General features: G+C 48.9%; 1 protein-coding gene across 2 annotated transcripts; it reads left to right on the forward strand.

The window, feature by feature from the left end:
• Positions 1-486: 486 nt before the first annotated feature.
• Positions 487-25,932, forward strand: skap1 (src kinase associated phosphoprotein 1). 2 transcript variants are annotated; one of them, XM_057052292.1, is made up of 12 exons: positions 487-665; positions 1,343-1,448; positions 1,860-1,885; positions 2,026-2,142; positions 13,802-13,882; positions 13,960-14,043; positions 14,120-14,244; positions 14,371-14,434; positions 15,781-15,963; positions 18,087-18,137; positions 18,223-18,332; positions 25,105-25,932. In XM_057052292.1, exons 1-12 carry the CDS (start codon positions 626-628, stop codon positions 25,195-25,197), a joined length of 1,080 nt encoding a protein of 359 aa, XP_056908272.1. In that variant the 5' UTR covers positions 487-625; the 3' UTR covers positions 25,198-25,932. The 2 variants fall into 2 exon arrangements, with proteins under 2 accessions (XP_056908272.1, XP_056908280.1); XM_057052300.1 differs by having other exon boundaries at positions 488-665; positions 18,235-18,332.
• The last annotated feature ends 70 nt before the right edge of the window (positions 25,933-26,002 follow it).

Genomic DNA, 26,002 nt, shown 5'->3' on the forward strand with positions numbered 1-26,002 from the left:
GTGCAGCTCACATCTGTATTGGGTTTGGTTTAAAATATATATTCCAAGAGGCCTCATTTGCTTCCCCTTCAGGTCTTAAATTCTTTTTGCAATTACATACCCTCCATCAGGGGATTCCTTTTGCTGACAGGTCGGGTTTTTCCTCCTATAACGTGGCTCAATATTGATCAGAAATACATTACTGCAAAGAGCAGTAATGCACGAGCAGGATATGTCAGGCGGCTTCCTGTGAGTGTTTCTGTGAGTCTGCGTTCACACCGAGGAATAGGGTTAAATTAGCACCTTTTCTATAGCTGTGTTGTCATCCACAAACCTCGTGGACATTTTAAATGTGTCTGTGCTTTTTTTTTAACTAATAGCGTCGCCCTGACGGCATCGGTAGTTTCAAGAGTGAAACTCAAATCATCTGACTTATAAAACAAAGTAGAGAGGAAGTTCCCCTTTGTCATAACACTCCTCCCTGTTTTGTGCAAATCTTGAACCGTGCACGGAAGTCAGCAAAGATCAGCGAGCGCACGCAGGTGCTTTGATGCTGTGGCGGTTGGTGGCTGGTTGTTAAGCTAAATCCAAGAGTAAAAACTGTGGAAGGTCCAAAAATAAAAGGGTCTGCAGGCGGAAGCTGGGGATGGGGACAATCCCTACAGATATCAAGAGGCTTTTGGATGGTAATGAATTATCTTCTCTCACGTTATATCATTCTAACATAACTTCATGTTGTTTATGCAGTGCTTAATTAAATCTAGATGATTTAAAAATCCCCTCGACCCTGCTGTTCGCCATAAACTCCGTCGTAGCCTTTTAACACGGAGGTGCCATGGAATTTACCACATTTGCATACGCAGCCAAGCCGCTGCCTTTGGATGAACATTTGCCGTCACTGGCCCATTTGTATAATGTGGCGGTGAGGACATAAAACAATGGGATCAGATAAGCTTTGTGGGCCAACTTGTTCCGTGTCATCCGTCTCTCTTTATGGCAGAATATCACCATGAGTTAAAACCGGCGTCGCCGTTCGGTCCAATAACACGGTGGGATAAAATATTAATATAACGACTTCCTTTCTGCAGAAATTTGACAATATTATGTCGTTCCTGACTTCATTTTCGCAGGTCCAAGACGCACGGAGAGTAGTTGTGCGTCTATAGGCCGAGGACAAATAGGGGAGTGGGAATGAGATTACCTGGAAGATTTATCATTTGTGGGACTTTCTTAATGTAGCTTCCATCAAAGTTATTTGAGGAAGGCTGATAATATATGTATGAAGTGCATTATATGTTTTTAATATGGTGATATTCGAACGTGCACGCTGCTGACGACCACGTTTGGTGTTCTTGGCTTTCAGACTGCGAGTTCTTTGTATCGGAGATCCTGTATGATGAAAACCTCAGTGAGAACGCGCAGGAGACGCGGAAGGTCCTGCTGAACAACTTCAGGGTCGTCCACGTCAGGTCGGGAATGAGCACGGGCACGCGTCACGTGCACATCACGGCAAAATCACCTTAAATCTGGGCCTGCCGCTCTAAATCTGGCTGCAAAATGACACCAGAATGTGGCAATCAAGCCCCAATATCGTCACTTTGAAGACTTACGGCTTGATCGTGTTCTTACTGTTATTTCATGTGTTTCAAGAGGCTCTGGGATGTACTGTTAATGTGATGTTTGCTCTAACAGAACCTTTCAAAAACGAAACTGCAGCGTTGCAGGTGTTGCGTGCGCTGCACGTCTGGTAGCACTAACCTGTGGTTTTGTGGCCTTCGCTGCAGGAAACATTTACTTCATTTAAGAAAAACTGGGGTTTTCTTCTGCTCTGAAAACGTTTCGCTTCATTTCTTATCAACACATTTGTTTTGCTCCAACAGAAACCCTCAAGAATTCCCGTTTCCATGTAAGTCAGATGACGCAGAACATTCCCTGGCCGTCTCTGGGGGTGCACGCCTGCTTCCTACTCAGCCTATTATTCATTCCTTAGTTAAATCATCCACTCGCACTAACTTTGTCTCTTCAAAACCACACACACGCGCTCAGCGGACTATAAGGAAGAAGATGGTTCTGATGACAACCGCAGTTCCAGCCTGGGTCGTTCTGCCCAATCAGACGATGCCTCATTAGCCTCTGACAACCAGGATGATGGAATTCCGGAGTGTGAGTTAACAATTGGCATTTAAAATGCTGCTCTCCTACGTGTGTGTGTGTGTGTGTGTGTGTGTGTGTGTGAATGGGCTGTTTGAGCAGTGCAGTGATCTGAGCTTTAAAATGATGTGTGTGTGTGTGTGAGCAGCAGCTATGATCCCCTTTTATGTGTAGCATTGAGAGCTAACTAGGCTAAGATGTGATATTTCAGCCCTTAATAAAAGAAAAATCAATGTTTCTATCGGTACGTACAACATGTGGTTGTACCAGGCCACAATGTGTGTAAAAGTCTGCACAGAAACAAGGAGGTGGCGGGGAGGCAGGGGCGAGTGTCACTGGAAACAAAGCCGTATTCCTCAGAGGCAGCTAAATTAGTGGAGGTTTGACAGTAGAGCCTTATCAGCGTGACTAGCTCACCTACTCCTCCCCACAGGAAGCACGCCGGATCTTTTTGCTCTTTATTGCGAAAAAAAACAAAAAAAAAAGAGACAGACCATATGGGTAAACTGGTTCCCTTTCTCTGGTCTCCTATCTGGGTGATGGCTCCTCCTCCTCTTCCTCCTGCTCCTCCTCCTCCCCAGTATGCAGGTAGGCTGTCCGTGATTCCAGACAAAAAAAATAATGCTGGTTGGATTGGTGAGCTGGAGCTCCCTCCAGTGGCCGATCCTGCCCTCCCGATCTGCCCTCTCTGGTTGTGTGTGTGTGTGTGTGTGTGTGTGAATGGGCTGTTTGAGCAGTGCAGTGATCTGAGCTTTAAAATGATGTGTGTGTGTGTGTGAGCAGCAGCTATGATCCCCTTTTATGTGTAGCATTGAGAGCTAACTAGGCTAAGATGTGATATTTCAGCCCTTAATAAAAGAAAAATCAATGTTTCTATCGGTACGTACAACATGTGGTTGTACCAGGCCACAATGTGTGTAAAAGTCTGCACAGAAACAAGGAGGTGGCGGGGAGGCAGGGGCGAGTGTCACTGGAAACAAAGCCGTATTCCTCAGAGGCAGCTAAATTAGTGGAGGTTTGACAGTAGAGCCTTATCAGCGTGACTAGCTCACCTACTCCTCCCCACAGGAAGCACGCCGGATCTTTTTGCTCTTTATTGCGAAAAAAAACAAAAAAAAAGAGACAGACCATATGGGTAAACTGGTTCCCTTTCTCTGGTCTCCTATCTGGGTGATGGCTCCTCCTCCTCTTCCTCCTGCTCCTCCTCCTCCCCAGTATGCAGGTAGGCTGTCCGTGATTCCAGACAAAAAAAATAATGCTGGTTGGATTGGTGAGCTGGAGCTCCCTCCAGTGGCCGATCCTGCCCTCCCGATCTGCCCTCTCTGGTTGTGTGTGTGTGTGTGTGTGTGTGTGTGTGTGAATGGGCTGTTTGAGCAGTGCAGTGATCTGAGCTTTAAAATGATGTGTGTGTGTGTGTGTGAGCAGCAGCTATGATCCCCTTTTATGTGTAGCATTGAGAGCTAACTAGGCTAAGATGTGATATTTCAGCCCTTAATAAAAGAAAAATCAATGTTTCTATCGGTACGTACAACATGTGGTTGTACCAGGCCACAATGTGTGTAAAAGTCTGCACAGAAACGAGGAGGTGGCGGGGAGGCAGGGGCGAGTGTCACTGGAAACAAAGCCGTATTCCTCAGAGGCAGCTAAATTAGTGGAGGTTTGACAGTAGAGCCTTATCAGCGTGACTAGCTCACCTACTCCTCCCCACAGGAAGCACGGCGGATCTTTTTGCTCTTTATTGCGAAAAAAAACAAAAAAAAAGAGACAGACCATATGGGTAAACTGGTTCCCTTTCTCTGGTCTCCTATCTGGGTGATGGCTCCTCCTCCTCTTCCCCCTCCTCCTCCTCCTCCTCCTCCTCCTCCTCCCCAGTATGCAGGTAGGCTGTCCGTGATTCCAGACAAAAAAAATAATGCTGGTTGGATTGGTGAGCTGGAGCTCCCTCCAGTGGCCGATCCTGCCCTCCCGATCTGCCCTCTCTGGTTGTGTGTGTGTGTGTGTGTGTGGGAGTGTGTGTTTGAGGCATGGATGCTGCCCACACAGAGAGAGAAGGCCTTTGTGGCTGCAGGCTAATGCGGTGATTGATTGACCTCCAGCCCCTCTATTCTCTCCCAACAGGGTTTGAAATACAACACGGTACCTGAGGGGCCGTGTGTGTTCCATCCCTCTCTCCCTTTATCAATCTTTTCCTCGATCTTCCCCTCTCCGCCGTTCAGACTTCCCCGTGTTTGCTGAGTCTCTGCCCCGGCTAATAGTCCGTGACGCGACATGCCGCAGGTGGGCATTATCGCCCGTGCGGCCTCAGGTTGCCCACCTCCTCCGTAAAAGCCCAAATGGGGCGGAATCTCCCTAATCTGTTGTCGGTCTTCCAGTGCCAGCTGCATCTCCTCACAAATGGGCTCCTTATTTGGAATCTGGCTTAATCAACTCCTGCATCCTCTGCCCACAGATGAATATCTGCCCCCCCCCCTGCAACTTTGGGAAACCGAATAAACTAATCACGGCAGATGGCGGGAAGATGGACGGCGAGGCGGCGATCGTTCTTTTTATTTTTTATTTTTTTTAATTGTTCATTTTAGAGTAAACTATTTCCTCGGGGAAACAAACAAAATCAAAGTACATAAGGCATTTTGAAAATTCCCTCAAGGCTTTAATGCTAACACACCCATTCGCTGGGCCACAAACTACACCGTCTGTTACCGCGGACGCCGCCGCCGTTAAATCCTGGATATTGTGTCGCACCACCGTCGGTGTTAAATGTGAGAAATTGCTAATTACGCAACGCTACTCATAATCATTTTTCCTCTTTTTTTTCCCCTTCCCTGGATCGTTTGCATTTCTCTTGGAGTAATCGGCGGTTAATGTCCCTTTTCGCTAAACGCGTTTCGTTGTTGGATCAATAATCGTAACATTTGATTCCTCCAGGAAAATTGTTTTTGTGGGTTTTTAAAAAAAAAATTTTTTTTATTTCTTTATTTTAAATTGCAGACGCTAGCGAAAGGGCACGCGGAGTTCACAGGTCGCCCCGTGTTCACGTCCGCGCTCCTCCGCCGGGCGTCTGTTCGAATAGAGGAGAGTGGGAAATAATGGCCCCAAATCTGTGGCGTTTTTGTAGGAACGGTCCTCCGCGGTGACGGTTTGGGACCTTCTAAATTCGTGTGTGCTGTGGTCAACACGGCGAGCCGCTGGGAGAGGCTCCTCTGAGTGTGTTGTGAGTCGGGGGGGGATATTTTATCGACGCCTACTGTACACAATGGCGTCTCGGAGACTTGCGGGATGTATTATCCGCGCTAATCGCCCGGCTGCCTCTGCTGCTCTTCGTTCCCTAACAGGAGAGTGAATGAGTGTGAAGTCGATGGCTGCTTCTACACGCAGGAGGAGCCTGTGCCGGGCGATTAGATGCGGTGGCCCTGTTGTCTTCAGCGGGCTGGGTGACACCAGATTTGTAATGGCTGACAGGAACAGATGGAGCCTCCATTGTCAGCCTGGGTGTCTGCATGGTAATGTGAACTGAGTTTCACCCGCCGACCGCACCGGTGACCTGACCGAGCCCGCAGCCTGGCCCCGCCCTCGTCTGCCCCCTTCGGCACCTTCCAGCGATGTGCTATTTGGGGCTCGCGCACATTTTCCGGGGATTCGTTTTCACCCCCTCGGTCGCTAACGTTCCGCCGCCCCATGTGTGCGGATGGGAAAGCTCAAAGCTTCTTCCTCTGCGGTTTAGAATTTCACCTCACTCGCACGCGGCCGTCACGCCGTTCGCACGTCAGGTTTATGACGTCGAAATAGCGGGTTGGTTTCTCCCGAAGTGGCGGACCAGCGCTGGGCTCTGGCGAGAAGATAACGCCCCTGGACGTGAAGCACGATTTATCATCTTTCATAATCTACTCACGCTTTGAGGCTTCAGGAACAATTCAGCCAACTTTCTCTTACGGAAAGTTGGAAAGTAAACAGCGATTTTTGTTCTTTTGTAGACGCACACTTCAATAAAACGTATCCCGAATAAGAGAGGCCAAAAACATTCCGTTTTTGGAGCAATGGAAGCTGATTGCTCATCATATTAGCATTATTCTGATCATTTCTATATGTAATCATGTGTGTGTGTGGGGGGGGGACTATAACTGAAGCGAGCCTGGCAGCAGAATTTCTATTTTGTCCTTTGCTTTTTTTTGAAATATCGACCGTCGTTTCCGTCGGTTTTAATTTGGGCTCTAAAAGCGAGTGTGTTCCGTTGTTTAGACCCATCGAAAGAATACGGGGCCATGACTTCGGTTAGTGATCACCGCGCTGGCCCAATTTCCTAAAGCAATTACTTGCAGTCGAATGCGGTAGGATAACCAATTTAAAGTTATGTGAAACTGCCTCCCGTTTCTCATTTGAGCGCGAGTATCCAATACGCAGTTACAACATTATCATACCGCGCTTGTAAATAGAACGTTAAATCTAAATTTTGTCATTTTGGATTAAGCTTTTAAAGACGCCCGCCTGGTGCTGTTGGTGGTTGACGCAGAGGGGAAAAGGCGCTGCCAGCGGAGGTGTTAATGCGCTATTACGGAGTTAATCACACGCGTGTTTACGCCTCCGAAGCCGGATGAAGTGGCGGCGCCCCTCCGACCGGGAGGCGTCGCCCTGCGCTCTTTCGGCACCTGAATGCAGCACCTGGTCGGTATTCTGGGGTCTTCGCAGATAACCTCCAGGAAGAGTTGTTGCCCTGCGGTCACGCTGTCTGCCCATGCGCTGAACCGCTGACCTCTGACCTTTTGCTTGGCCAACCTGTGACCCGTCTGCGCTTCGTTCCAGAGCCTCGTGAATGATCGTCCTTCACGCCGCAGATAGCTCATAGCTCGGGAAGGTTTTCCTTTTTTTTTTTGGTCTTCTGCGGTAGCCGTCCTGTACCTCTCTGGCAGGATGTGCGCCCGGAGATTAATTTCTCACGGCCTTCGCGGCCATATCGATTTAGCGCCATTTGCATGGCGGCTGCTGGGTTGCAGGGAAAGCGAGGGACACGTTAATGACTTCCACTCTTCCTCATTCTCCTTCACTCTCCTTTGCTCTCTAATTTGCTGCCTGTGTGCTTTTGTAGGCACACACACACACACACACACACACACACACACACACACACACACACACACACACACACACACACACACATTATGGAGCAGGAGCAGGCTCTGTGCATCGCTGCAACTGCCTGCCACCAGGGTTCAAAAGTTCACACTATTCCCCTCAGGGCTACTGTGCTGTTGCAGATACTGATAGTCTCTCTCCCTCTCTCTCTCTCCCTCTCTCCCTCTCTCTCTCTCTCTCTCTCTCTCTCTCTCCTCTCTCCCTCTCTCTCTGTCTCTCTCTCTCGCTCTCTCACTGTTTATGCTATTAATCTTGTACACTCTCCCTCACACACTCAGTCACACTGCCTGGCAAGGAGAGAGAGCAGCTTGAAGGGGGGATTTGGACGTATTTAACTGAAGGGCATCCATCACTCTCATCCCACCCCTCCCCCCCCTCCCCCCCCCCCCCCCCCCCCCCCCCCCTCCCACCAACCCCAAAGCCTCACCGTGCAGTTTTAGCCTCCTCCCGATGTGTAAGCCCTCTGATGCAACCCTCCCCTCATTTGCTTTGTTTTATTGTTGCGCGGCGTATAATTACACCCCTCCGCCGCCTCCGGTGCAGCGGCGAGCCGAAACCCGGGGAAACCGGGGCGAAGGTAAATTCGCAGCCGTCCATCTGTAAAAAGGCACATGCGCGGAATGCAAAGTGGGGAGCTGGGGGCACGGTGGCTCCTAATCTCCCCCGGAGCTGTCAATGTCACAGACAAATAGCAAAACTATCAGATGCGGCGGGTTCACCCAGAGGTTAGCGTTCCCAGGTACCTCCTGCGTTCACTCCCTCTCTTTCTCCCCCTGCCTTGCAAATGAGGATTTGATTTTGCCCTCCACTGGAATCCATTTCTGGAGATGAATGAAGTTCCAATGCCAAGCCCAGGTGGCCCTGCTGATTTCTTACAGAAATAAATGGCGACGGGGAAGATGTGTTGGCTTGTATGTGGACAGTGACGCGGCGGCCTCGCTGCCCCCGGGTCTCGCCGTTTAATTGTTGCTGTAACGCTTTAAGGTCATTACCGAGCCCTGGTGGAGTTATTCCAGGATGCTGTGGGGGGGGGGACGGCTCCTCGCTCTGGGTCAGAACTGAAACTGAAAGACGTCCACGTCGCGTGTCTCAAGAGGGCTGCAACGTTGGAGGATTGTTTATCTGATCGTAACCAGTGGCCCTTAGCATTCCTTAATTTAAGGGGAAAATGATTTTGATTTTTAAGGGTTCAATTACTATGAGATTCATTAAAGTAAAAAACTTTTTTTTTTGGATCCTTTTAAAATTGCTGTAATTTCAGTCATGTGCAGTTAAAAAAATGTGATTACCAATGTAAAAAAAAAGATTTATTTTGGGATTAAAGGAAACAAAAGTGTCTTTTCCCCAAATTTGGATTTAATTTTAAATATTTGAATTAAATAATACAATATAAATAAGAATATATGTTAAAATGAATGTACTGGCATAATAACGACACCATTTAATGATTCAATAAGTCCAACCTAATATAAAATTAATTATAGCTTATTTTAAGATCAGCATTTAATAATATATTTATTGAAACACTATATTTCTCCATTGATTTTATTTTTAATTGTGAAAACAATTCACCAATCAAAAATGTGGGCTAAAAATGAAAACAACTAATTATTTGTTGCTTTCATCCAGCATATTCTCTGTCAGATGACAGAATAAATACTTTTTAACGATTAAAACCCCCCAAAACAGTCTTTTTATGATTTATGAATATTAATAATCCCAATAAATATCTACACCGGAGTTCTTTCAAAAAATGAATTGGAAACAATTATTTCAAATCACAGCAGCAGAAATAAATTGAATTCCTGCCGGTTTAGGTGACGATTTGGCCTTTTTTATTCCCACAAGACTTTTCCACACATTCACCTGTTGGACGTTAAAGAAGGATGCGGTCATATCACCGAGTTTATTGGGATCATACGTAACGGCGGCGACAACATCATAAGAGTAATTATATGAAAACCATAACGGACGGAACCACAGCTCGGTACCATTTAGGGATTATTGCTAAAATTATATTTGAACATTTTAGTGGGAACAAAAGGAGGGTTTTAAACTTGCAATAACTGTACGTTGAGGGGGCGAGTGTGTTTATCAGGCTTTCTCCCTGCAGGCTGTCGTTGATTGTGTTATATCTGTCTTTTATCACAGATATGCAGGCTCTCTTGTGGGCCCGAACTCCTCTATTATCGGTATTTATATTCTTTCTACTGTTTTCTGTCCTTTTTTATTTTTCCGTCTGTACGGGTGAAGCAGCCCAAAACCATCCCCAGCGATTAGAGGATCATTGTATCTGCAGTTAAGCATTTGAATAGTGGTAGTAAATCTGGAAAACGGAAATTCGGGGTCGCTCTGTTCGCCGCTTATGGCTGCCCAGGGGGAAGCCTATGTCACATAGTAAATTTAGCCCCTTAGTGTCTTCCCAGGAAGCGGCCTGGGATGTTTCAGTGCCGGAATAGGGTAACACGGAGCCCGGAATGACTGGATATCTGCCCCGATAACGAGAAATCCGAATGCTTTCCTTATTAAAACAATTGCATTGCAGCATAACCGCGTTTTTAGAGAGAATGTATTTGGTTTAAACCCGTTTACACGCAGGTTTTCTTTATACCCGTCCTTAAATATTCCCATTGATTGATTATCAGAAGCAAAACAACAAATCCTTTAATCAGCCCGGCATAAATTTCCAGTCCCATTAAACTTTATTAGCCGGTGATTCGGGCATGGCGCTGCCTGATATAATGCACTGCATGTTTTCTCTGCTTCAAACACGTGCATTAGGAGGTTCTAAACACGGTTTATGTATCGATGACTGAAGGCTTAATCAAATCACGGGGGGAGGAGAGGAGAGCGCGGGAGACATTCTGCCCTTAACCTCAGTGCCTCTCGGTCTCTCCTCCCCTCTGACGGCCGCCTCGCTGGAGGGACGCGCAGCAGAGGCCTTCTGCCGTAATGAGGAAAAATGTATCAATTTAGCCGGGCCTGCGTGCAGATGGAGCGCCGGGTGGGTGAAGGTGCACCCGGCGAATCCTTTTTCCTAATCAAGGACGGTATCGGAGGGGATTGCGGTCTCGCTGGCGTGGTCTGTAGAGTCAGCAGCATTCCTCCCCGCAGCCCCCTCAGGGCCGCGGGAGCCTCTCGCTGCCTTCTGTTTCACCTCATCAGCAGGGTTCACGCGGGGGTCAGGTCCTGCCCCCTGATGCTGCATTCAGTGCAATACCTCTTGCTAGGAAAGGCACCATAAAGACCCCCACGCTTAAAGACGGACTATAGGAGAAAGATAACGTAGGGAGGAGTTTGATATCCATCATTGGGTTTCAGGAATCCAAATACAGCAGTTTAGTGCTTCACCTCCTGTTTTCATCCCGTTAAACCATGAAGGCAAAAACACTAGACTTCAGATGAATTGTTAATTTAAAAAATAAATAAATAAATTGTCAATTTTAGGAATTAAGGTGTAAGATATTTTCTGTTTGAACAAAATAAGACATGTGTCTCTCTGGTACTGAGAAATTGAGGCTTATTTTTTCCCTTGTAAAGATTATAAAGAGCAGGAATTTAACTGATCACTGGGACTCTAATAAAATAATTATTAGTTGCAGACGCTCCAGACACCTGCCGACGCTCATCATTTCCCAACAGATTGAGCCGTTTGGAACTTTTAAATGGAGAGGAGACGTACCTTAAGCCTACAAACACGAGAAAAGGAAAATAATCGCGCGTTGGGAGGAGATTTTCATCACTCGGCCTCGCTAAAAAACAAAAGTGGCCCCATGTGGCGACTGAGATCGGAGTGGCATCAACCGCACATTTTACCCTGAATGAGAGGAACATATAATATCTGCAGCTATGATTCCTTTAGCCCTGTTGAGGATCCATTCTGCTCGAGCTGACCCTTTCCTCCGCTGCCCCCCCACTGCGGGCAGAAAAAGGTGTGAAACTCGGCTGTTCGGTCCCCGTCTGGCTCGTCTTTGCTGCGTATTTGCTGCATTATGACCATCCTTACGTCTAATGTAACGTATTAGCCCTCCCACCCAACCATTTCCCCTCATCTTGATTCACTCTCTATCCAGCCTTTGATTGACTTTCAGCCCTAAGTAAAGTGGATTTTAATGAGAGAATACATTAACTCCCTCTGGTCATGCTAACATAAATCAGCCCTTTTCTTGCGAGATCTAACCGCCGAGCTCATAACGCCACGCTGGGCGAGTGTGAATAACCAAATGAGAGATGTGGCAAACCGCTGGCAGCTCCCATGCGTTGTTCCAGGGACAGACGAGCCGGAGTTCAAAAGCATTTGGGCGACCGGGGCACTCATCAGCACCCGGGCTGGATTCTGCTGGAAACGTTCCTTTGTCGGGATCAATTAAACGCGCATCTCTGCTCGATTCCCATTGATTATTCCCTTCCATTTGGAAGTGAGGGCGACTCCTATCTTCTCCCGCTGATGACCACTGAGAGCGGTTAAATTCAGTTAGCAGCCCCTCACCTTGATTTACTAAAACACGTGACTCCGCCCTCAACCCTCGCCTCTGTCGGCCTCCCTTTTGTCGCTAATTGCGCTCGGCTAAATAGGTTATGCTGGGATATCAATAAATTGCCATCAAATTAATGTCGATACCAAAGCCGTAGATGGGGCTAATTAAAACGCAAAAGGGATGAAAATGAAGCCTTGGCATTGCCCTGAATAATTGATAAGGCAATTTATGATTTTTATGAAAGAGCGCCGTCTGTCTGCGTTTTTGATGAGGCTTTAATTAGATGCATTAATGTCTCTCTCTGCCTGTAGTCGCGCTCAAAACTCGCGCTACTTGTTTTCTGTTTTCTTTCAACGCCCTAAAGTGCATATTTTCAAACAACATTACCTCTGAATCTCCTCTTATAATTGTAATAAAGAGGCGTTGTTGACTCTGGACCAATCGCATCCCTCTTCCCCACTGGGGCAGCATCTTGTCCCGGCTGAGCCGCCGCCGCATCCGTGCACGTTTCCCAAACGAGGGCGGCGGAGCGGGTTCGGGCGTGCAAAGCGTGTGTAATGTTTATTGACTCGAGCGGATCAGAGCGATCCCGTGTTGATTTTCGTACCTCCGCGTCTATTAACCGGGCTCGACCTCTGAGATAAATGAAGAGCCAGGGAAGCAGATGGATGAGGGGATTAGAAGTGGGCCGCAACAGGGAAGCGGGTCCGGTTAAAAAAGGAAAAAAATGGAGGTGCCGAGGGCGGATAAATGAGGTGGGGGGAGCGTAATGTCCCGTGTTTGTTATGATGTACTGAATCAGGCCCTGTTTGACCAAACAGTTCTTAGCCCCTCTGTATTTATAGTGTCAGCGGTCAGTCGCTCCACAAAGGCGGTTGGATGATGTGTGAGGGTGCGAGTGTGCTGAGGAGTCTGGGGGCTTCGCTCCGGAATGACCCGCTCATCCGTCAGCCCCACCGGTTAAAGTGGCGCGGGCGGGTCACAGACCTGCTCCATTCTCTAGAATTTTAAACAATGGACGTTAAAAACCAGGTCCGGCTGAGTTATTCCCCTGAAATAGGCCGAAAAAATGTGTTGTTTTAGGTGCTTTGAAAAGAGCTCATTGGAATTTTCCTGGAATCCTCGCGGGTTTAAATGGTGTTTAAATCGTTTGTGTGTTGCAGAAAAGTCTCCTGTCCCGCCATCAGCCGAGGGGGACGCTAATGCCTGTGGACTGATGGACGTGGAGCTAGCGTAGCTTTGTTTTTGACCCGTACCGGTTCTTTGAAACGGAACAGAACGCGGCCTTTGAAGCCGAACGGGGGTCAGCCGGCACCTTTTCTAATATTTGAACCACAGAGAGTCGGTCCAATCTGCGTCCCTCCTCAGGACGGAGACATAATCCCATCAATTTGGATGAGGACATAATTCCGGTCAGTCCTCTTCTCGTCTAACTGCTCCTCGTCTCAGCATTCGGATTAAAAGGAGCAACATTTGGTTCTCACATTGACTTTTACCAGATTAACGAGGGCGACGTGAGAGACAAAAAAAAAAACAGTCCGGCTTTTGCTATTTAAATGTATTTTTTATTTTTTTTAGCCTTTCGAGCTTCAACAAAATAATCAATGAAGGTTTAGTCGTTTGGGTCATTGTCTTCCTGTTTAGATGTGACTTTTCAAATTAAAGAGAGTAGTTTGGTTTTCAGGGGAATGTTTATGCCCTGATTAAACCGGCCTCGCCGGCGGATGGATGGACTTCTCTGCTCAGCGGCTCTGTAAATGTATCGATCCCGGTTTCCTGAAGCCTCACACGGACGTATTTGATCCACACAGCTGGAGAGTCCATATTAATGGCGTGTGTCTGTGTACGTGTGTTGCCTTGGGAATGAAGATCTCAGCTTATTAGCTTATTAAGAGCTCGTGCTGGGAAAAAACGGTCAGTTATTAGCGAATGAGCCCTCTTATCTCACGTCCAGGGTTCCTCTTATCATATGTGAGGATTTAGTGCTTGTCTCTCCAAATTACAGCCTGGATATCTTTGAGTTTCACGGGAAGGGTTTATTTTCCAATGAATGTTTTTGTCCCTAGACTTCGGAGACATCCCTCCGGTGGCAGCCCAGGATACCGTCAACGTTCTGAAGCAGGGATACTTGGAGAAGAAGCGGAAAGGTAGAGGCACCAGAGGATCTATGGACCGATCCCAGGTGATCACAGTCGAGGTGATGGTGACACCCTTCTTTCTCTAGACCACAGCTTCTTCGGCTCAGAGTGGCAGAAGAGGTGGTGTGTCCTGAACAATCTCGTCTTCTACTACTTTGGAAGCGACAAAGGTTTGTGTCAGCCGGAGAAACCGCAGGTGCCCCAATGGAGTCCGATAAGATCCAGCGTGCTTAATTGTCCCGGCAGATAAGCAGCAGAAGGGCTCGTTTTATATCAGCGACTACAGCGTTCAGCTCGTCACCAACCTGAGAAAAGACTCCAGAAAGACTTCCTGTTTTGAGTTCTTCGCCCCAGGACGACGGCCTTTCCAGGTCTGTATTTCCACATGGAGCCGTCGTCCTTTTTTTTATTGGATGCAGCAAAGTTCTGATTTTCCCAAAGATTTCCTTGTCTTATAATGCTAACAGTTGTGGGGATATTGTGTTTCTTCTTACCAGTTCACCGCCGGCAGTCCTCAGGAAGCCAAGGAATGGGTGGATCAGATCAAAATTGTCCTGCGAGGTAAACGGCGATATTGTGGTTTCATCGATAGGTCGCCATCTTTCCCGATTGGGGAGCCCTGGGAGGCAGCGCGATAAATAAAATTGACTTGGCTTGACTTTTTAAAAAGCCACACGGGTCAATTGGAAAATCCAGTTAAAGCGGTAAAAAACCTCCCAACCTCCTTTTTTCTCAATTTCCGAGCCAAGTTTGCTCGTGTTTCCGGGGGGGCGGAAAGGTCAGGCGTGAACGGGGGCCTTTTGTCATCTCCGATTCAGAGGGAAAAACCACCCGATCCATCAGCGGGGGCAGAGCCGAACCCGTGACGCGTCCTGAACCTCCTCGGTGGACGTGTCACCTGCCATGTCGTTGTCCTCCCCCGCCGCCCCCCCCCCCCCTCCCCCCACTGAACTCCAGCTTACAGGAAATTGATTGGTAGATGTTCTGGTTATCCTGCAGCGACATTGATTTCTGCTGGGCCGCTGGTGTTCGCCGGAGGACCTGATACCCCCTGTTGCAGCGCTCAGTCGCTCCCAATGAGACGGCTCCTCTGTCTGAGCCCGTTCTGCTCTAAAATGGGCTCGGGCCGGCCCGCTGGCTTGCGGGAAGTAACGGACACTCCACAGTGCCTCTTACTTCCTTCCAGCCTGGATTTTCTATGAAATGCAGCCCGGGCCAGATGGGATATTTGCAGATTTTTTCTGACTAGACTATTAAGTGGTGTTGATTTAAGAGGCTTAAACTGAGACGTGATTCAGTGGGAAGCGTCATAATCGGTAGGATTTATTCACGTTTCACATTTTCAGCGTCAGGAAAATCATCGCGATGTTCCGAAGCGATAAAATACAGCAGATTTATTTGTTTAGGGGAGATGAAACGAGGAGAAAATGTTAAAAAATTCTGGCTCAAACGAGATTTGAATTCCGCGTTGACAGCAACTCCAGTTTAGACTCAACTTCCTTCAGTCTTTTTCCGAAACTCTCAGAAATGTGAAAATGCACATCAGTAACACAAAAGATTAGAGATGCGTGTCTCAATAAGGATGTTATTATATTCCCACCTATTAGGAGTGATTCCCTCCTTTATATTTTTGTAAACATCCTGTATTTTAGAGTTGTTCACGCGGGTCATTTTGACCCTTTCACACAATTAATCAGCAACATTCCGAACACGTTAATAGATGATGTTAATAGATGAAACCTAATTATTTGTGGCTGCGAGTCGGACCTGCAGTGTTTGTCACAGTCTAATGTTGCGCTTCCCTGCCCGCTCCGGCATTTCTCTTACTTTACCCTTTAATTCACGCGCGTGTCTCCTTCCGCCGTGCTGCGCTCCGTCTTGATACTAACGTCCCCCATCGCTCCTAGACCTCAGCTCCACCGTCATTCCCTTCGACGACGAAGAGGAGGAGGAGGAAGAGGAGACCTACGATGACATTGAAGGGGAAGGCGGCCCGCCCCTGCCTCAGCCTTTGAGTGGCACGTGGGGAGGAGGGGGCGATACGGGGGCGGCCGATGAGGAGGATGAAGATATCTATGAGGTGCTGCCAGGTATGAGCATGCGGTCGCCCCACACACACATACACACACACACACACACACACACACACACACACACACACACACACACACACACACACACACACACACCAGTTTCAGCTTTTTTTTGGTCTTTTACAGGGAATGTGCCGCCCTCTTGTCGCCGTATAATCTGTGTTTCCAGGTGTCTCAATTATTGATCCCTCGTTTTAAATCCAGCAACGTTCGTCAGGCTGGTTGTGGCACAGACGCACGGGCAGCCGGGCGAGACTCGCCGCACGCTGCCCGAAAAGGCGACTTTCTGCTGAGAAACGGTTGTTGAAAGAGGCGAGAGCTGCGGAGCTCCGAATGTCATAGAGGGCCCAATTAGCTAATGTTGCCAAGCAACAAATAGCCCACAATTCAATCCAATAAGCAGAGATTTGGCTAAAATTGCCTAGCAACAGCAGTTTAGGCGAGGGGAGGTAAAAGGGGGCATTTCTCTGAGGTTAAAAATAGTTCTGGAGCTCCTAATTTCATATCTTTAATAGAAATTGGAGTTTGATCGAGAGCGTTATGAGCCTCCAGAACAATGCGTGAGACGGCTCCGTGTCTCAGGGCGGCTACGAGATCCAGAGAAGGACAAAAGGGGAGATCTGATCTTCTCGGGGCCGTCGTCCATCACTCTTTCTATTAAATAAGATACATCAAGATTCTGTTTCACTCGCCGAGTACATTACCTTTGCCAAAATCTCTGGCGGGAGGGAAATCACTCTTCTGGCTGTCACGCCGCCGTTCAAAGCCATCTGGGAAGAGGTACAGACTCTGACCACAGATGGCATATCGGGTGACGGGCTCTTTCGTTCACTTTCTCACCCCTTCACGTATCAATCACTGGACACCTCCCCTCATTTACGGCTCGCACACATCTCCGACTCTTGACTTATTAGAGCTTACTTATTTTCATTAATCGAAACCTAGAATATTGAAAGTCTGTGCACGATTCTGCTTATTTAGCCTGGAAGGACTCCTGCTTGTCTCGCTAGCATCATTTTCTCAGGGGTTTGATCCTGTTTTTGGACGTTTCTGTTCACATGGTGACGGCGCCATCGGCTTTGATTCCCCCGACTGATTTCTCATTGAGTGGAAAATTAAATAATTTTGATGCAGAACCCAGCAGCCCGCCGCGGAGGCCTCTCAGCCGTGCAGCCGTTTGAGATTAAGAGCGCCGAACAAATGTTTGGGGTGAAATTCCCCCCGACTTCCATTGGTTTCCTCAACATTTCACAGTAATAAACCCTTCTGCAGTCGCAGGGAATTTTCAAATAATTCCACATTTGTGTATGAAAAATGCAACACACGGTCTGAAGTGTGTGCGCGCGCGTGTGTGTGTGTGTGTGTGTGTGTGTGTGTGTGTGTTTTACCCTTCCTGGGCTTCCAGGAAGCAGAGACGTGGGTTATGCTGGAAAGTGGATAGTGTTGCTGGATCCTGGTGCGACTGTCAGCCTGCTGGTGTTGAGGATGAATGTGGGAGACGGAGGGCAGGCGTATCAGCGTGTCGCCCCTCAGACCACCGGGTGCCACGCCCGAACACGCCGGCCTCGCGCCGCCTCTCCTGCTTAAACTTTTCCTACTTATTCAGTCTGCAGAAAGAACTTGGATGATTTATTTAATTTAGTATCAGATAACATAGAAATAAATCCTCTCTTTGGATCATCTTTCGATGTTGGAGAGTTTATTTTTTTAAAAATACAATAAATAGTATTTCAATTTTAACTCTTTTCAATAGATTAAAAACCTAATAATTGTGTAAATGTAAGGATTATAAAAACGTGTCTCCAGGCTTTGAGTTACAGGTCAGTTTTAGCCATCTTGTAACATTTTCTATGAACAATTTAAAAAATATTTTTAAAATTCCGAGCCGGTAACATTTTTACACACACACACACACACACACATATATAGAGTTAATTTGTCCTTTAGAATATGTCCTTGTGTTTTTTTTAATCCTATTGTTTAAAATGTGAGATGGTTGTCAGAATGATCAGGGCAACATCTGCCCTCGTTTTGGTTAACGTGGGCTATAACACGTTCATCAGGCCGTTAATATCTGTTCAGGCGACTGTAAATGACAAATATTGCTGTGTTTTGTGCAGAGGAGTCTCCTGATTCAGCGGACGGGAGCTTGGAGAGGAACAACAAACCAGGTCAGGGCCTCATTAGAGCCCCTCTTTGCTTAATAGTGGACGGCGTGTGTTTATTCAAGTTTTGTGCTTTTGTGTCTCGGCTCAGCCTGGACCAAAGATTACGCCAACTACTACCAGGGTTTGTGGGACTGCTCGGCCGATGAGCCAGACGAGCTGCCCTTCCAGAGAGGAGACCTCATCTACATCATTAGCAAGGTCAGCCCGCAGGAGGAACCCGAGATGGCTTCTATTTATTGTTTTTCCCTCTTACAGTATTGCAGCTTCTGTGTGTCGTGTAAAATAGGAGATAACTCCGCGTTTATCTGTAATGGGAATCGCTCCCGACTGCACCCTTGACTCCTCGACATAATTACAGGAGCAATTACAGCAGTTTAGGATGGATAAAAACCTGATGCAGCTGTGTAAAATGCCTAATTATTTAAGGGTTAAACAACAGCAGCTCCAGTAATGACTTGGTCCCCCATTTAGTTTTTCCCCGACACGCTGATATCCCCAACATCTCGACGCATCTGTTGTTTCCACGCGGCAGTGAAGCACCCACGGTGGCGTTGTGTTTTTCCCAGGCCACTAGGGTGAAGTGCCATTTGGGGCGCTGTGTAATGGTGCTGTTGTTCATTATGGAGCCGCTATCACAGGGGTTAATTGAGTAGGCAGCCATGCGGAGCTCTGCCTTCCTGCCCCAGCATAAGCTGCAGGTGAAATCATTCTGCGCCTCAGCTCCTGCTCTCAATCTATTTCCTCGCGTTTTATGAGCGTCTCGCAGTCACATGCAGAGCGTCTACCGGTGCCACGCCGCCCCGCTAGAAATCAGTGGCTTGTTATTCGGGCGGTTTTGCTGTGCGGCGTGCTGGGGCTTGTGCTTGGACTCTTTCTATTGGCGGGGTTGGAATTGGATGGCCGGGTTCTGCGTGTGGCTCGTATCATGTGATGAGCAGGGCTTGGAGCGTTGTTTTTGTGCGGGGAAAATCACACTTGATCAGCATTTGCTGAATTTTGAATATTTCCTCGCTGCGGTTGGGGGCGAAAAAAACCCAAAATCGCTACTTTGATGCCGGATTTCGGGAGGTTTAGAGGGGAGTGTTTTAGCACAGGTGAAGTATACGCTTCAGAGGAGACGGACTCTTAATTCTGCTGCTCCTGGCAGCCAGATTTATGGGATGCCAGCCTCCTCTGTCTGCGTGCGGCCATTTTTCACGCCAGGACGACAAAGGCGGCGTACTTGTAGAAACAAAGCCGACCCGGCTCTGGGCTGCAGATCCTCCTCAGACAGCCTGGGCCCCGCCCACCGGATCGCCTCTCGCCGTACGGGTCACGTTTCTGTCCCATCAAAGGCCTTAAAGGCAAACCGAGTCCAGGTTGGCAGCAGGACTTGATCGCGCGATGGTGGCGGCCCAGATCACTCAAGCTTTGTGCTGAAGTCATAACACGGTTGACAGAGAAAGTCCAAACCTTCCTCTCTAATGGGGAGTCTGGTTGTAAATTAGTGGCGGTGACTCCGCACGGCCTCTGATGTCCTGTGATGATCCGACTCGCCCGTTTCCCCCTTTTGCCTCCTAAAAAAAACCCATCAGGTTTCCCTCGTGAATGCCGTTATTTGGATTATAGCCTGTAATCGGCTATTTGTTCTAACGAGCCCGTTGGGAGGACTTCCCTCTGCGTGTACACGGAGGCTCCCTTTGGTGTTGCGTTTTTACGGGGGGGATTCCCAAAAGCCCTGACCCTGACGAGCCAAATACGGGCCCTTGGCTAGAACTCAAGTCTGTCGCTTAACTGGGGACCCAGACACATGAAATGGCCGTAATAAAACCAGGGCCCATAAATTCTCTCAGAGGGTGGGAGGCCTGCTTGTCTGTGCTGTTATGTCAACACTGACCATAATTACAAGGTAATAAGGACACGCTCTAAGTGCTAAATCAATGGTGCTAACAAACTGTTATTTTTAAAGCTGGGGTGTGATTGACTGCTGGAGTGCAGGACGGGGTAGCCACAGGCGTGGTGTCATATGGCCGTGAACTGAGGCGAACATGCCGATTGTATAAAGGGCCCTCATCCATCATTATTGATCGCTCACTTACTGTAAAGTGGGGGAATTTTTACTGTATTTGCTTTATTCCCTCCCCCCTCCCCCCCCTCCCCTCTGCATATCTGTGTATCATTGACAAAGTAAATAAATTAGTAACCTCGCCACTCATATGAATCCCATTAGTTGGAGGGAATTAATCTCGTAGCGGGTCCCAGCAGCCGGTCCCAGCGAAGCCCGACTCGCTCTGCGCCGAGCTTGACGGCGAACGTCGGGCGCCCTGATCCATGAGGTCGGGCCGCGGCGCGAGATCCATCTCGCCAGCCGCGCTCTGGCATTCCATTTCTGAGAGCTTGCATTTTTCTAATGCGCGTTATGGCTTTCACGCCGGCGCTTCGGCGCGCGGTGACGAATGCTGGCCCGGCTCGGGGTTTTTTTTTTTATTTTTGCCGCGTCACGCTCTTGCCGTTTTTTTACATTTTTTTAAAAAGAATGAAAATCGTTCTCTTCTTTGCATATTTCCACCACCTCATACGTGCGCCGGGACATCCGTCTTCAGGATTTACTACGTGTTGTTACAGTATCCCCGTTCGTTTATCTCGGCGGGGAAAGGCTGCACGTTCCCTGGGATGCGTGCGGCGGCGGCGGCGGCGGCGGCCGTGTCTGGCGCTCGACCATCAGCTCGTCCCGCATTCTCGCCCTCTAATTTATGGAGGCGGAATCAAAAGACACGGGCTCTACAGGTCAGCTGTCGCATTCCTGTATTCCCACAGGCACTCATGGGGAACGGCAGGATGGAGTGGGAAGAGATTTATGGCCCCCGGACCCATGCGGGGTCCTTAAAACTCTGGCAAGCGCCGCTGCCACCTCTTCCTCCTTCTCCCCGTCGCCTCGCTCACCTCTTCCCCCTCCAACCAAAACACGGAGACGGCGAGAGCGCGGCCGGCCAATCCCGCGCATCTCCCCAAGCGCAGCATCACGTTTGGTCCAAGGCTCCAGCGGCTCCTTCCACAGCCGACAACGTGGACACCACTGACACCTTGTGGCGGCTTCTTGTCAAGACCCCCCCCACCCCACCCCAAAAAAGCCACATTTTCTTACACGGCAGCCTAAACAAACACATTTATATTATTTATGAGTTGTGCCATTTTTATGTACGAGTTGCCACATTAGAAATTCAAGGACTAAGTTTGCGTCCAAACTCCACTCGTAACCCCCCACCCCCACCCCACCCCCCACGTGACCCCAAAGAGGGGTCATCTTCTAGGTTTAACAAGCCGCTTTGGCCTCCTGTCCGCAGGTCACACCGGCTGAATGCAGCTGGGAAAAAGGGAAAAGTGGACAAACAATCAGATGGGAAAAGTCACGCAGGAGAGACAAAGAGAGCGGCCCCCTTTATTCTTTTGTGTCAACCCTGCCCCCCCCCCCTTCGCTCCTTTTCTCTGTCACACACCCATTTACAGACCCCTGGCTGCTATTGTAGCTATAGACACCGAGACGCTTTAGACAGGGAAGACATCCTATTTACCACCTAAAGTAGCAGGGGGTGAGTCTGGGGTTTAGGGTCACGCAGGAGGCAGCGGTCATCTCCCGGTCAACTACAGTAGGTCATTATTCAGCCCGGGCCAATAGCCCAGAACCTCGTCCGAGCAGCCCACCCCCCAATCCATTCTGCTTAATTATTATAAATGAGGGGCGGTGTAAACAGCCATCATTACAGACACTCAGTGGCATACACAAATCCACTTTAAATTGCTATTAAGTTAAGGAGCGCTCCGTAATCCCAGGCGTGCATTAGAAAGTGAGTAGGTTTTCTTTTTTATTAAATCTCTCCGTCCCTGAGATATTTTCAAAGGTTCTCAAGCTCTGTCATGTTTCCAATTTCAAACCAATTCACTGATTTAATTAAAAGCCCACTTGGACAAAAAAGAAATAGACATTGCTCCAGAAATATCTGGGTTTCTGGACGAGATTTCCTCCCGCACAGACCCCCAAATCAGCCCCCCCCCCCCCCGGGTTCAGGTATGGAGCAGCGAGGTGAGCTGGATAACCCGATCAGAGGTCACAGATTAGTGGAGGTGCGACGCTTCTTTGTTAAAACAAGCAGCGATGGAGGAACTGCAGCGGCGCCTCGGGTGAGTGTGGAGAAGAGAAGGCAGCGGAAAGGCTGCTCGGAAGAACCCTGGAAAAAGGGGGGGGGGGGGGGAGGAAGATGGGGAAGGAGGGAGGAAGGGAGATTGTAACACCCAGGCGACGGGTTCAGCGGCGGGGCAATGAGAGACTTCCTGCGCTCCATCACGCCCAAGGTCTGCCTCAGTCAGCTGGTGGCCGAGGGAAGATGCCTCATGTGTCAGCCTTATTAGCGCCCCCCCCCTCCCCCCCCCCCTCCCCCCCCTCGTTTGTGTGCATTTGGGACTGTGTGGAAGCAGGAAACCCAGAGATTCGGAATCTCTTCAGAATTTTACATTAGCCTGCTGTTCTTTTGTTTTCCGTTTTTGGGCGCGTAATGGCGGCGCGACGCCACGGCCCGCCTCGCCTCGTCCTTTCGCGGCGCCCCAGCCAACCGCCGCTCACCTTCTCCCCGCTTCGGGCTCGGGTAACTGTCAATCCGTCCTCCAGGTCGGGCGCGTGAGCGATGGCGCCCATCAGAACGGCACCATTAGCCAGCCCCCTGAGTGGTAAATAAACGATCGCGCTGGTACACTGCAGGTGTTGCCATGGCAACCCGCTCTCAGCGCCAGCCCCGCCCACGCCCCACTCTGCGCGCTCCGCTGAGGAGTCACGGGGAGGTCAGCCGGTCGATGCGGCGCGGCCGCCGCGACACGGCGCTGTCGGGCCCACCTCGCCCACCTGCTCTGGAGCGCCCCCTCTGGCGCTGGCGACAACGAGCAGGCGACTCCGGAACTAACGAGATAAAGGGCGCCGTTTCCCCAGACTCAGCATCCCGCAGGGGGAAAAGCTTCCCTCTGTATTAAATACTAAACAACTTATCTGACCTTAAGATGCAAACTGGCGGCAAAAAGCGAATCAGGCCGAGAGGAAAGCGGGAAGCGGGAAAACAAACAGACGGAAGAGGACGTTGAGGAGTTAGCGTAGCTTCCATCATTCGGATAATTTACTCTCGGAATGTCCCCATTACAGCAGGTGTACTCTGGATGAACCCATTTCGAGCGTGAGGAAGATGGACTCGGCACGCCTGACAGCCCCCCACCGCCATTGGCGCCCACACTGTGATGTAGCAGTTGTATTAAAATGGCGGCGCTGATAATCCAAAAGACCTTTCTCGGGGAGAATTTGAGACCGACTGCACAGATGGGCCACGGAGATAAATAAAAGTCTCTGTCACCGCGGCTGGTGGAATAGTGCTGCGGCGCCCCCGAGGGAGAGAAAAACTGTTCCGCTCCTTCTCTGATGCCCCCCCCCCCGTCCGTCTGTTTCCCCTCTCCTGCTTTTATCACGAAATGGAGGCCGGGCCAGCGTTCCCCGACCAGGACTCTTCCCTCCACGGTCATACGGGGAGCTTTAAAGGCTGCTTTGGACTCGAGCTTCCCTCCAACACCAGCTCAAACATGCGGCGAATTGCCAGTCGGAGTTTGTCGGGAAGCACAAACGTTGCCGGAGCGTCCCGGTCGGAACCATCAGCGAGGTTCCAAAGGAGACGCAACCGGTCCCGGGTGGACGATCCTGCTTATGGCCGCTCGCTGTAACAACACTTAAGCCCCGTCGTTCATCACTTTCTCGGGGGGTCATTTGTCCTCGCCGTTAGCTGCAGGCCTCGTTCTCCTGGGCTGAGGGAGGTGTCCGGATGAGGCTCAACCTCTGGCAAAATGCCATTTATTACCTGTGTGTGTGTGTGTGTGTGTGTGTGTGTGTGTGTGTGTGTGTGTGTGTGTGTGTGTGTGTGTGTGTGAGAGAGAGAGATTCTAATCAGAGAGAATAACACGTTTCTGCTTACGTGCAGCTGCATGTTGGGCTCTGGTCTCCGTCCCAGTATTGATCTGTTAGATCTGGTTAGAGCCCAGCTGCTGTGATCTAATGACCCCCCCACCCCACCCCACCCCCCCATCAGAATTTGGCCTAGCAACAGTTTCATAGATCCAAGTGGGGGTTTTTTGTTTTTTTTTCTGTACTTTTTATGGTTCGTTAGTCTAATTTTTAATCACCGTCATTTCACGCCATATTGGCTGCCAGTAGTTGAGCCGCATTTGGGCTTTTGTGAGCCTTTGTTTACACACACACACACACACACACACACACACACACACACACACACACACTGAGATCTGATGACTGGAGGCCATTTTCATGCACTGCTGTCAGTTCCGTAGCTGTAACCAGTGGACCCAGGTCACTTGTGGTGCCGAATGACCCGAACGATACCAGGAAGGAAGCCCCACGTTGTTCTGGAAGCGGGCTGAAGGCAGGGAGGAGCCACGTCCAGATGTTTGTTGAGGGTCTGAGGGTGTGTGATGGACTCGTCGATCTTAAACTGTCCCAGTTTGCTGGTTTCAGCTGACAGAACCGCCAGATTGTTCGGTTTATTTCCCTTTTTCATCCATCCCTTTTAAAGTTTTGACGAGTTGTTCGGCTCTCACCTGCATCACGAGCCTGTTTGTGTAACGTCTGGCGCTCCTCCTCCAACTTCCAACCGAACCTTCCTGTCTGAAGGTTCGGTGCTTTATACTCTTTAAAGCTCTGATTCAGCGTAGCGTCCTGAAAGAAAGAAGCTGTTTCTGCTTGTTTCTGTGTTCTTCTCGCATTTCTGGGTAAAACCCTGGAGACCAGAGCGACGCTACGAGTGTTTTTAACCACCGTAAGAGGATCGGGGTCACGTGTAAGTGCGGTTCAACTGCCGAGTCCGCTTGCATCCAATAAACGCCTTCTTCCGGTCACTCTCACCTCCGCCGCCGTTCTCACCGCCGCTTTATTTCCATGTTTTGGTTCCAGGAGTACAACATTTACGGCTGGTGGGTCGGCGAGCTCAACGGCGCTGTGGGTATTGTCCCCAAGGATTTCCTGCACCCCGCCTACATTCTCTGAGCACCAACAGGTACCGAGGTGCGCTCTTATCATCAACATTATAGACCATTACTGTGGCCTAATACACAGAAAACGGTCCCCGTGGTACTCATCCTGATTGCCACTGAGGTATTTTCAGTCGTTGACCTGCCATTTATGGCTTCTGTTGGCTGGTAGAAGTACTCCATAAAGCAGTCTTAATGGTGCAATGGGAGCGGATAAATATGTGCAACAAAAGCGTGATTATAGCATCAGTTGTCCTATTTAAGAAAATGATTCTGTGATGCTGTTTGAAAGGCGCAGCTTAAAATGAATGTTGAATTATTAATGCGTGTTTCTGTGATGGTGTTTTTTTTTTTTTTTTTTTCATCAACAGCGCCACTGCTGACACATCTGGCTATGAATTTCTCAGACGCTCTGTCGGGTAATCTGATTAGCCTGTAAATTATATCCTGTAAATGCGTTGCAGTCGTACTTCTCCCTGTAAAACAAAAAAAAAAAAAAAGCAAACCAGAGCCAAGTAGATCTGATTTATCAGACAGAAATTTGTACTGATGGTTTTAATAGTCAAAATCCTTTTTAGAATTCCAGTTATTCCAGTATTTTGAAACATGGCTTTCACATCCCATAGACGCAGACTTCACCCAGAAAACAGATTATTCCCTTGCATGTTGTTGTTCAGCCACTAGGTGGCACCATTGTCTGTAAAACCGTTTTGAGGGGGACGCGCTCAAATAAAGACTTTTAAGAAGAAAACGTGTTTATTTGCAATCATTTTAATAGTTTTTACAGTACTGAATCGAAAATTAAAATCAGGTCTGACACG

Source organism: Takifugu flavidus, chromosome 1 (genome assembly GCF_003711565.1).
Source record: "Takifugu flavidus isolate HTHZ2018 chromosome 1, ASM371156v2, whole genome shotgun sequence".
Lineage (NCBI taxonomy): Eukaryota > Metazoa > Chordata > Actinopteri > Tetraodontiformes > Tetraodontidae > Takifugu > Takifugu flavidus.